Source organism: Rhinoraja longicauda, chromosome 8 (assembly GCF_053455715.1).
Source record: "Rhinoraja longicauda isolate Sanriku21f chromosome 8, sRhiLon1.1, whole genome shotgun sequence".
Lineage (NCBI taxonomy): Eukaryota > Metazoa > Chordata > Chondrichthyes > Rajiformes > Arhynchobatidae > Rhinoraja > Rhinoraja longicauda.
The window spans coordinates 5,499,871-5,512,269 of NC_135960.1; the positions used below are offsets into that span (position 1 = coordinate 5,499,871).

General features: G+C 50.2%; 1 protein-coding gene across 1 annotated transcript in view; it reads left to right on the forward strand.

Annotated features, from left to right (window-relative positions):
- Positions 1-10,468, forward strand: part of slc15a2 (solute carrier family 15 member 2) — a 42,470-nt gene extending 32,002 nt beyond the window's left edge. Inside the window, exons 16-21 of the mRNA XM_078403293.1 lie at positions 2,537-2,583; positions 2,677-2,787; positions 4,421-4,517; positions 5,770-5,916; positions 8,394-8,498; positions 10,093-10,468. Coding sequence (XP_078259419.1) covers positions 2,537-2,583; positions 2,677-2,787; positions 4,421-4,517; positions 5,770-5,916; positions 8,394-8,498; positions 10,093-10,299 — 714 coding nt within the window. The 3' untranslated portion in view covers positions 10,300-10,468. The remainder of the gene's footprint in view (positions 1-2,536; positions 2,584-2,676; positions 2,788-4,420; positions 4,518-5,769; positions 5,917-8,393; positions 8,499-10,092) is intronic.
- Positions 10,469-12,399: the final 1,931 nt, after the last annotated feature.

The following is a 12,399-nucleotide window of genomic DNA, read 5'->3' on the forward strand; positions in this document are numbered from 1 at the left end:
CGTCACCTGGAACCTTTATAGACACCAAAACTGGACTAACTCAGCGGGTCAGGCAGCATCTCTGGATAAAAGGAATAAGTGACGTTTCGGGTCGAGACCCTTGTTCAGACTGAGAGTCAGAGGCGAGGGGGACCCAGAGATATGGAAGATACACAGAACAAATGCACCCCTCCCAACCCTTCCGAATTTGTCGGAAAGTTTCCGCTTATTTCATTTCCGCCATTCTGATTTCGCCTCACATTTTTCCACAAAACAGTCGGTATTTGCAATTTGTCAGTTCGGCCGCTGGAGGTTGCAAGGGGTTCCGCGAGAAATCCCCCCCCCCCCCCCCCCCGCGCCCTGGAAGTCTCCCCGAAAATGTGGCACCTAGGCTGGGCAAGGCAGCCAATCTTGACCTCATCGGGACTTCCACGGCCGATCAGTGGGTTGAATTTGCAACCTGCGGCCGGGGCTCTGGAACTCCAGCCCAGCTGGAGCCTGCGCATCTATCCCCATAGCCGACTTTCTCGGCCGGCTGGATAAACCAGCAAAGCTCTGGAACCAAGAGTGCCATAAAATCAGTGGCGGAACTGTAATGAGTAAATATTAAATTTAAGTGCAAGATTACATAACTATATTAATGACTTAAGATGGGGTTAAAATATAAAACACAGCAATAAAGTCAATTACCACCTTTTTGGGCTGATTATCAATTAATGTGCGAATTTACTTCAACGAGTACTTCCGTATGCTTAGTCGAGTAGCGTATATCAATTCTTTCTTCGTAACTTAGTCATACATTTTATGACCATTGGTCTTTTATTCAATACCATGAGAATTGGGATGTGGAAGGAAAAAGCAAAATAGAAAAAACAAAACAATTTTCTCTTTGTGTTGCAAGAAGTATCTCTGTTCAATAACCTTTCTATAAATAGCAGAATATACTCATGATAGGCCCGACATTGTACATGTTGTCCAAGAACTATTGCTATTGAGGGCGTGCATCGTAGGTTTACTAGGTTAATTCCCGGAATGGCGGGACTATCATATGGTGAAAGACTGGAGCGACTAGGCTTGTATACACTGGAATTTAGAAGGATGAGAGGAGATCTTATCGAAACGTATAAGATTATTAAGGGGTTGGACACGTTAGAGGCAGGAAACATGTTCCCAATGTTGGGGGAGTCCAGAACAAGGGGCCACAGTTTAAGAATAAGGGGTAGGCCATTTAGAACTGAGATGAGGAAAAACTTTTTCAGTCAGAGAGTTGTGAATCTGTGGAATTCTCTGCCTCAGAAGGCAGTGGAGGCCAATTCTCTGAAATCATTCAAGAGAAAACTGGATCGAGCTCTTAAGGATAGCGGAGTCAGGGGGTATGGTGAGAAGGCAGGAACGGGGTACTGATTGAGAATGATCAGCCATGATCACATTGAATGGCGCTGCTGGCTCGAAGGGCCGAATGGCCTCCTCCTGCACCTATTGTCTATTGTCTATAGAACTACAGACTGTTGGAAATAACAGTCGTTTTTCACACATGAATGTAGTGTAACGCGTACGCGCATTTGGCGTGCATACTTTTTTTTGCTGAAAAGTTGCATTGCGAGCCATTTTATGAATTTTTATGTAAAATTCTGAATTTTGGACATCAAAATTATGAATTTGTAAAATCAAATGTTGGGAGGTCTGGAAATGAATGAAAGATATGCGAAAAGCTACGATGGCCAAGGGAAGGTGGAGCCCACAAGGGAAGGTGGAGCCCACAATGGTCCGTTGTTGGCCGTGGAGTCGGCGATAACGAGTTATACAGACAGTGGAACGCAACTCGTCACCACCTCACATGTTATAGGAGTAGAATTGGGCCATTCGGCCCATCGAGTCTACTCTGCCATTCAATTACTCTGGAATTTAGAAGGATGAGAGGGGATCTTATTGAAACATATAAGATTTATTAAGGGATTGGACACGCTAGAGGCAGGAAACATGTTCCCGATGTTGGGGGAGTCCAGAACCAGGGGCCACAGTTTAAGATTAAGGGGTAGGCCATTTAGAACGGAGATGAGGAAAAAGGGTTTTACCCAGAGAGTTGTAAATCTGTGGAATTCTCTGCCTCAGAAGGCAGTGGAGGCCAATTCTCTGGATGCTTTAAAGAGAGAGATAAATAGAGCTCTTAATGATAGTGGTCAGGGGGTATGGGGAGAAGGCAGGAACGGGGTACTGATTGTGCAGGATCAGCCATGATCACGGTGAATGGCAGTGCTGGTTCAAAGGGCCGAATGGCCTACTCCTGCACCTATTGTCTATTGTCTATTAACTCTGCCTCCTCATCCCATTTTCCTGCCGAAAGGGCCTGTTTCCGCGCTGTATCTCTAAACTGAATATAGCTTTAAGGGTTAACGGAATCAAGGGATATGGGGAAAAAGCAGGAACGGGGTACTGATTTTAGATGATCAGCCATGATCATATTTGAATGGCGGTGCTGGCTCCAAGGGCCGAATGGCCCACGGACTGCACCTATTTTTCCATGTTTTTATGGTAACTGTCTTGCCTTCACACCCAGCTGGAAGACGAGAAGTCCAAGCCACAGAAAGGCAAGGCCACCATGAGGTAGGCCAGTTCCCCGCTGATTCCTCCCCGCCTGATACCAGCCGGCAAACCCATCGTTCCACGTCCGACACAAGGCCTGGCTTCTTCCCACAGGTTCGTAAACGCCTACGGCAGAGACCTGAACTTCACGCTGGGCGGTGAGCAGTTCGGCACGGTGGAAGCAAACTACGGCAGCTCCACGTACAAAGTCGTCACGCGGGGACAGTAAGTGGAGATGGACACAAGACAAGACGCCAGAGAAACTCAGCGGGAGAGGCAGCATCTCTGGAGGGAAGATAGAAACGTAGAAAATAGGTGCAGGAGTAGACCATTCGGCCCTTCGAGCCAGCGCCGCCATTTCCTTGATCAGCATCTACTTTAATGTTGTTTTCACACCTTACATTCTCTTTGCACCCATCGATAGCTCCAGTTTCCCTTTCCCCTGAGTCTCTCGACCCTAAACCGTCACCCATTCTGAACTCGCTACAAGGTGGACAAGACACGCTCCCAGAGGACGGAGAGACTGGCCTTGCACTCGACAGTTAGCCCTCCTGCATATAGATATAGAACTTCAGATCAGCACCTCTCCGCTTGAGGGCACAGCTGCCTGACATCGCCAGAGACCCGGGTTCGATCCTGGCTACGGGTTCTGTCCGTGTAGACTTTGTACACTCTTCCCGTGACCTGCGTGAGTTTCCTCCAGGTGCTCCGGTTTCTTCCCACATTCCAAAGACGTGCAGGTTTGTAGGCTAATTGGCTTCTGTAAATCGTAAATTGTCCCTCGTGCACAGGATGGCGCTGGTGTACGGGGAGATCGCGGGACAGCGCGGAATCGGTGGGCTGATGGGCCTTTTTACGAGAATGATCCCGAGAATGATTGGGCTAACGTACGATGAGCGTTTGAAGGCACTGGGCCTGTACTCGCTGGAGTTTAAAAAGATGAGTGGGGACCTCATTGAAACTTACCGGATAGTGAAAGGCCTGGACAGAGTGAATGTGGAGAGGATGTTTCCACTGGTGGGAGAGTCTAAGACCAGAGGCCACAGCCTCAGAATAAAAGGACGTTCATTTAGAAAGTAGATGAGGGTGAATTTCTTTAGTGGTAAATCTGTGGAAGTCATTGCCACAGGCGGCTGTGGGGGCCAAGTCAGTGGTTAACTTTAAGGCGGAGATTGACAAGTTAGTACAGGTATCAGGGGTTATGGGGAGAAGGCAGGAGAACGGGGTTGGGAGGGAAAGATAGATCAGCCATGATTGAAGGATGGAGTAGACTTGATGGGCCGGATGGCCAAATCTGCTCGTAGAACTTATGAACATGTGCTTCCATCAAGTCTCCCCTCAGCCTCTGACATTCCAGAGAAAACATCTTACGAGCATGAGCATTCCACATTGTATCTCTAAGATAGAAATGTAAGATAGACACAAGAAGCTGGAGTAACTCAGCGGGACAGGCAGCATCTCTGGAGAGAAGGAATGGGTGACGTTTCGGGTCGAGACCCTTCTTCAGACTGAGGGTCTCGACCCGCCCGAAAGGGTCTCGACCCTGAAATGTCACCCATTCCTTCTCTCCAGAGATGCTGCTTGTCCCGCTGAGTTACTCCGGCATCTTGTGTCTATCTTGGTTTAAACCTGCATCTGCAGTTCCTTCTTACACATAGAAACATAGAAAATAGGTGCAGGAGGAGGCCATTTGGCCCTTCGAGCCAGTACCTCCATTCATTGTGATCATGGCTGATCATCTACAATCAGTAACCTGTGCCTGCCTTCTCCCCATATCCCTTGAATCCGCTAGCCCCTAGAGCTCTATCTAACATGTGGATTCCTTGCTCCTTGTCCTAATCTGTTGCTGTTGCCACAGCTACCAGGGAACGTGTGAGGATGGTGCGGTCGAATACGCTGTGGATGTGGGCCTGTTGGACTTTGGAGCAGCATACACCATTGTTACAGATGTGGTAGTAAGTACGCCCACACTACATAACATAACATAACATAACAACACTTTATTGTCATTCGGCACAACACCGAACGAAATTTCAGCAGTCACAAAAGAAAAGAACACAGGACACCCGGCCCCAACACAAACATCCATCACAGTGACTCCAAACACCCCCTCACTGTGATGGAGGCAACAAAACTTCCCCTCTCTTCCCCCCGCACCCACGGACAGGCAGCTCGACCCCTACCGAGGCAACCGACACGCACAGCCCCCGCAAGAGGATGGAAGGCCCCGTGGCCGAGCCGCCCCGGGCACCGAAACGTCCCGCGGCCGCACCGGGCGATGTTAAGTCCAGAGGCCGAGCCGCACCGGGCACTGAAACGTCCCGCGGCCGAGCCGCACCGGGCACTGAAACGTCCCGCGGCCGAGCCGCACCGGGCAATGAAACGTCCCGCGGCCGCACCGGGCGATGTTAAGTCCAGTGGCCGAGCCGCACCGGGCACTGAAACGTCCCGCGGCCGAGCCGCACCGGGCACTGAAACGTCCCGCGGCCGAGCCGCACCGGGCAATGAAACGTCCCGCGGCCGCACCGCACCGGGCACTGAAACGTCCCGCGGCCGAGCCGCACCGGGCAATAAAACGTCCCGCGGCCGCACCGGGCGATGTTAAGTCCAGTGGCCGAGCCGCACCGGGCACTGAAACGTCCCGCGGCCGAGCCGCACCGGGCACTGAAACGTCCCGCGGCCGAGCCACGCTGGCGATGTTAAATCGTCCCGCAGCCGAGCCGCGCCGGGCGATGGAAGGCCTGATGATCTGCGACCCCACCCTTGGGAAATCCCAAGCTCCTGTGCTTTAGTTCAGTTTAGTTTAGAGATACAGCGTGGAGACAGGCCCTTCTGCCCACCGAGTCCGTGCCGACCGACGATCCCCGCACACCAACGCTATCTTACACGCTAGGGGCAATTTGACCGAACACTATTAACCTACAAACCTGCATGTCTTTGGAGTGTGGGTGGAAACAGAAGATCTCGGAGAAAACCCACGCACAGGTCACGGGGAGAACGTACACACTCCGTACAGACAAGCACCTGTAGTCGGGATCAAATCCGGGTCTCCAGGCGCTGCAACCGCTGTAAGGCAGCAACTCTACCGCTGCGCCACCGTGGCCACCGTCAGCACGGAAATTAGCGCTAGGGTCGGCCGCCATCTTGGAACCATCAATTTGGGGAAGGAGCAATGAATGTTAACCCGTTGTTTTCTTTCATCCTCAGCCCGGAGAAGGCAGGCTGAAGATCTGGAAGACTGAAGACATCAGAGCGAATACAATCCACATCGCCTGGCAAATCCCACAGTACGTGCTGATGTCTGCTGGAGAAGTGATGTTCTCAATTACTGGGGTGGAGTTTTCCTACTCTCAGGTACGGGCCTCCTCTCACCTGCACCTATTCACGGAGACCCAACTTCAACTATGAGTGGACAAATATTCCTATTGGCAATGGTGGGTTTAATTCAGACCCAAGGCAGGTAGTATTACAACGCTTAAGAAACGTGCAGTTGATCGGGTGGATGCCCAGAATCTCTTGCCAAGAGAAGGGGAATCAAGATCCAGAGGGCATAGGTTTAAGGTGAAGGGGGAAAGATTTTACAGGGGTCCAAGAGGAAATTCTTTTCACACAAAGGGTGACGGTGTATGGAACGAGCTGCCGGTGGAGGTAGTTGAGGCAGGGACTATTGCAACATTTAAGAATGAATTAGACAGGTATTTTTTTAAATTTAATTATTTTAGAGATACAGCGCAGAAACAGGCCCTTCGGCCCACTGGGTCCGTGCCGCCCAGCGATTCCTGCACACTAACACTATCCTACACCCACTAGGGACAATTTTTACATTTTTACATTTGCCCAGCCAATTAACCTACAAACCTGTACGTCCTTGGAGTGTGGGAGGAAACTGAAGATCTCGGAGAAAACCCACGCAGGTCACGGGGAGAACGTACAAACTCCGTACAGTACAGCACCCGTAGTCAGGATCGGACCTGAGTCTCCGGCGCTGCATTCGCTGTAAGGCAGCAACTCTGCCGCTGCGCCACCGTGCCGCTCGGTACATGGATAGGACAGGTTTGGAGGTGCAAGGGTCAAACGCAGGCAGGTGGCACTCGTGTAGATGGGGCATGTTGGTCCAAAGATGGGTGAGTTGGGCCAAAGGGCCAGTTTGCATGGGGTATGGCTATGCTGTCTGGCCCATTGACTTACTCCAGCATTATCTGCAGAGGGCAGGTAAAGGGATCTTAACTGGCCTGAATAATGGAAACAAATGGACTAGTTGAACTGATGGAACTAATCCTGGATCACAAAATGCTGGAGTAACTCTGCAGGTCAGGCAGCATCTAGGAGAGAAGGAATGGGTGGCGTTTCGGGTCAAGACACTTCTTCAGATTGTGCGTAGGAAGGAACTGCTGGTTTACACCGAAGATAGACACAACATGCTGGAGTAACTCAGTGGGACAGGCAGCATCTCTGGATAGAAGGAATGGATGGGTGATGTTTCGGGTCGAGACCCTTCTTCAGACCCACATCTCCGCAGTGGTCAGGCAACCAAGGGCTGCAGTTTTCTGAACTGCCACCAGATGGAGACAAACGTCAAGCTAAAATCTTCCCAAAATTCAGAATTGCTTCACTCAATAGACAATAGGTGCAGGAGTCGGCCATTTGGCCCTTCGAGCCAGCACCGCCATTCAATGTGATCATGGCTGATCATTCTCAATCAGTACCCCGTTCCTGCCTTCTCCCCATACCCTCTAACTCCGCTATCCTTCAGAGCTCTATCTAGCTCTCTCTTGAAAGCATTCAGAGAACTGGGGCAGAGAATTCCACAGATTCACAACTCTCTGACTGAAAAAGTATTTCCTCATCTCTGTTCTAAATGGCCTACCCCTTATTCTTAAACTGAGGGCCCCTGGTTCTGGACTCCCCCAACATTGGGAACATGTTTCCTGCCTCTAATGTGTCTAACCCCTTAATAATCTTGTGGTGGGGGGGGGGGGGGGGGGAGGGTGTGGGGGGGAAGCAGATTCAGTAGCACTCAAGTCTGAAGAAATCGGAAAAGTCTGAGGAAGGGTCTCAATGCGAAACATCACCTGTTCCTTTTCTCCAGAGAGGCTGCCTGGCTTTGCTGAGTCAGAGTCATAGAGTGATACAATGTGGAAACAGGCCCTTTGGCCCAACTCGCCCACACCGGCCAACATGTCCCAGCTATACTAGTCCCACCTGCCTGCGTTTGGTCCAAACCTGTCCTATCCATGTACCTGCCTAACTGTTTCTTAAATGTTGGGATAGTCCCTGCTTCAACTACCTCATCTGGCAGCTAGTTCCACACACCCACTGCCCTTTGTGTGAAAAGGGTACCCCCAGATTCCTATTAAATCTTTTCCTCTTCATCTTAAACCTATGTCCTCTGGTCCTCGAATCACCTACTCTGGGCAAGAGACTCTGTGCATCTACCTGACCTATACTGCTCATGATTTTATACACCTCAATAAGTTCATCCCCATCCTCCTGCGCTCCAAGGAATGGAGTCCAAGCCTACTCAACCTCTCCCGATAGCTCAGTCCCTCTAGTCCTGGCAACATCCTTGGAAATCTTCTCTGTACCCTTTCCAGCTTGACAACATCTTTTCTATAACATGGTGCCCAATTTTTGATTGGACTTTACTGGACTTCATCTTGCACTTAATGTTATTCACGTTATTCCCTTTATCATGGATCTGTTCACTGTGGATAGTTCGATTGCAATCATGTATTGCCTTTCCGCTGACTGGTTAGCACGCAACAAAAGGTACACGTGACAATAAACAAAACTAAAACTAAATTAATTTGCTTCTACTTTTGTTGTTTCAGGCTCCTGTGAACATGAAAGCTGTGCTTCAGTCGGGCTGGCTCCTGACTGTGGCTTTCGGGAACATTATTGTGGTTATTGTGGCCAAGTCTGCATTCTTGGAGCAGGTACCAGATTACTACAGCTCCCTCTGCCAATCCTTTACCTGTGGCAGCCTTTAGAAATTAGCTGGAACTGAGCCGTGTTAAATTGACACCTTGCTTTGTATACCATTTCAATGGAAAGTCTGCATGTGTGTCTGTTTGTGTAGGAATGTGTGTGTATGTAGGAGAGTGTGTGTGTAGGAGAGTGTGTGTGTAGGAGAGTATGTGTGGGTGTAGGAGAGTATGAGTGTGTGTAGGAGTGTGTGTAGGAGAGTATGTGTGTAGGAGAGTGTGTGTGCGTGTGTAGGAGAGTGTGTGCGTGTGTAGGAGAGTGTGTAGGAGAGTGTGTAGGAGTGAATGTGTGTAGGAGAGTGTGTGTGTAGGAGTGTGTGTGTAGAAGAGTGTGTGTGTGTAGGAGAGAGTGTGTGTGTAGGAGAGTGTGTGTAGAAGTGTGTGTGTGTGTAGGAGAGTGTGTAGAAGCGTGTGTGTGTAGGAGAGGGTGTGTGTAGGAGAGGGTGTGTGTGTAGAAGAGGGTGTGTGTGTGTAGGAGAGGGTGTGTGTGTGTAGGAGAGGGTGTGTGTGTGTAGGAGAGGGTGTGTGTGTGTGTGTAGGAGAGTGTGTGTGTGTAGGAGTGTGTGTGTGTGTGTAGGAGAGGGTGTGTGTGTGTGTAGGAGAGATTGTGTAGGAGAGTGTGTGTCTGTAGGAGAGTGTGTGTCTGTAGGAGAGATTGTGTGCCATAGATTCATACAGCGTGGAAACAGACCTTTCGGCCCAACTTGCCCACACCGACCAACATGCCTCATCTACACTAGTCCCACCTGCCTGCCTGCATTTGGCCCACCTACCCAATCTATTCCTCATGATCTTATGCACCTCTACCTCCTCCGGCAGCTCGTTCCACCACCCTTTTGTGTAAAAACGTTACCCCCTCAGGTTCCTATTAGGATGGTGTACATACTCCCTGCGACCGCGTGGGGTTTTCCCCGGGTGCTCCGGTTTACTCCCACTCTCCAAGGACGTGCAGGTTTGTAGGTTAATTGGTTTATGAAAGATTGTTAATTGTCCCTTGAGTTTAGGGATAGTGTTAGGGGTCATCGCTGCTCGGCACCGACTTGATGGGCCGAAGGGCCTGTTTCCACGCTGTACCTCTAAAGCCTGAAGTCTACTTTAGATCAGTTTAAAGATACAGCACGGAAACAGGCCCTTCGGCCCACCGGGTCCGCGCCGACCAGCGATCCCCGCACACTAACACTGTCCTACACACACACTGGGGACAATTTTTACATTTACCGAGCCAATTAACCTACGAAATTGAAGATCTCGGAGAAAACCCACGGAGGTCATGGGGAGAACGTACAAACTCCGTACAGACAGCACCCGTAGTCGGGATCGAACCCGGGTCTCCGGCGCTGCATTCGCTGTAAGGCGGCAACTCTACCGCTGCGCCACAGTGACCGCCCTTGGGGCTTCAGCCTGAAAACCTGTCGGATAACAGAGGGGGTGGCGGGCTGAATGTTTTACTGTGTGCAATTCCAGCAGTGCCGATGATGGTGACTATAATAATAATAATAATACATTTTATTTATATAGCGCTTTTATGACCTTTTTCCACCCACAGTGGGAAGAGTTTGTGCTCTTTGCCTGTCTCCTGGTTGTTGTCTGCATCATCTTCTCCATCATGGCCTACAACTACACCTACGTGAACTCTGAAGAGCTGGTCATGGCGGTTAAGGACGCGGAAGAGGAAGAGGAAGAGGAGATTGCTCCACCACCACCGTACACGGACGAACCCCTCAATGCAGTTTACAAGCAGACCAGCATGTAGACCAGGGGTCGGGCCTAACATCACCCTGCCCCCAGCGCCATTCACCAGTCTGCCCCATTGTCCATCCGCTCTTGAGAAGGTCTTCTCCAATGATCGTGTTCAGCCTGATGCCAAGACCATTCTTATTTTGAAATAGCACCCGTCACTGAGGTGACTGAGGTTAGGGTTGAGGGGGATGGTGTGTGTGTGGGGGGGGGGGGGGGGGGGGTGGAGGGAGAGAAGGTATTGGAGAGGGGACATTGACAATGGGGGGGGGGAGAATTTTAACAAATTAGTTTATACCGCTCAGAGCCTAGTCATCATTGGGCGGTCACGGTGGCGCAGCGGTAGCGTTGCTGCCTTAAAGCGAATGCAGCGCCGGAGTCCCGGGTTCGATCCCGACCACGGGTGCTGTCTGTACAGAGTTTGTGCGTTCTTCCCGTGACCTGTGTAGGTTTTTTCCGAGATCTTCGGTTTCCTCCCACACTCCAAAGACGTGCAGGTTTGTAGGTGAATTGGCTTGGTAAATGTAAAAATTGTCCCTCGTGGGTGTAGGATAGTGTTAATGTGCGGGGAACGCTGGGCAGGGCGGAACCGGTGGGCCGAAAGGGCCTGTTTCCGCGCTGTATCTCTAAACTAAAACTAAACTAAAAATCACATGACAGGAAGCACGTGATTCCACAGGAAGGGAGATTGTTGCCAGGACAACAGATTTTCGCCATGGTGGATTTTATAGACAATAGACAATAGGTGCAGGGGGAGGCCATTCGGCCCTTCGAGCCAGCACCGCCATTCAATGTGATCATGGCTGATCATTCTCAATCAGTACCCCGTTCCTGCCTTCTCCCCATACCCCCTGACTCCGCTATCCTTAAGAGCTCCATCTAGACTCCGCTATCCTTAAGAGCTCTATCTAGACTCCGCTATCCTTAAGAGCTCTATCTAGTTTTATGGGAACCAAGGAGGATGAGGGGACGTGTCATGGTGGCACACATGAGAGATACTTGGTTGGATGGATTATGATGGCCATATTTTCAATAGACAATAGTGCAGGAGTAGGCCATTCAGCCCTTCGAGCCAGCACCGCCATTCACCGTAATCATGGCTGATCATCCACAATCAGTACCCCGTTCCTGCCTTCTCCCCATATCCCTTGACTCCGCTATCATTAAGAGCTCTATCTAACTCCCTCTTGAAAGCATCCAGAGAATTGGCCTCCACTGCCTTCTGAGGCAGAGAATTCCACAGCTTCGCAACTCTCCGAGTGAAAAAGGTTTTCCTCATCGCCGTTCTAAAAAGGTTTTTCCTCATCTCCGTCCGAAAAAGATTTTTCCTCATCTCCGTTCTTAGCATAGAGTCAATTTACCGTACAGGAGAGATTTAGTTTTCCTGTTAATCGGGGAAGCAAAATGAAAGACCTTTTCCCCCAGAAGGCGATGGGATTGTGGAACACTCTGTCTGAAACGCTGGTGGAGAGGCAGATTTTCGATTATACTTGCACTCGAAGGGTTGTCCGCTCTGACACTGGTTGACCAAGAACTGGAAGGTGACTTCCGCTAAATAATAGCTTGCGTGGTCACAACGGGCCGAATCATAGTCATCATCATCATCATCATCATACTTTATTAGCCAAGTGTGTTTTGCAACATACGAGGAATTTCATTCGCCATTTCATGGCGGCACGGTGGCGCAGCGGTAGAGTTGCTGCCTTACAGCGAATGCAGCGCCGGAGACTCAGGTTCGATCCTGACTACGGGTGCTGTACTGTAAGGAGTTTGTACGTTCTCCCCGTGACCTGCGTGGGTTTTCTCCGAGATCTTCGGTTTCCTCCCACACTCCAAAGACGTACAGGTATGTAGGTTAATTGACTGGGTAAATGTAAAAATTGTCCCTAGTGTGTGTAGGATAGTGTTAATGTGCGGGGATCGCTGGGCGGTGCGGACTTGGTGGGCCGAAAAGGCCTGTTTCCGCGCTGTATCTGAAATATGAAAATATGAAAAATACAGTCATACCAATAAAAAGCAACAGAACACACAAAATACATTTTAACATGAACATCCGCCACAGTGACTCCTCCACATTCCTCACCGTGATGGAAGGCAAAAAAAAAAGTCCAATCCT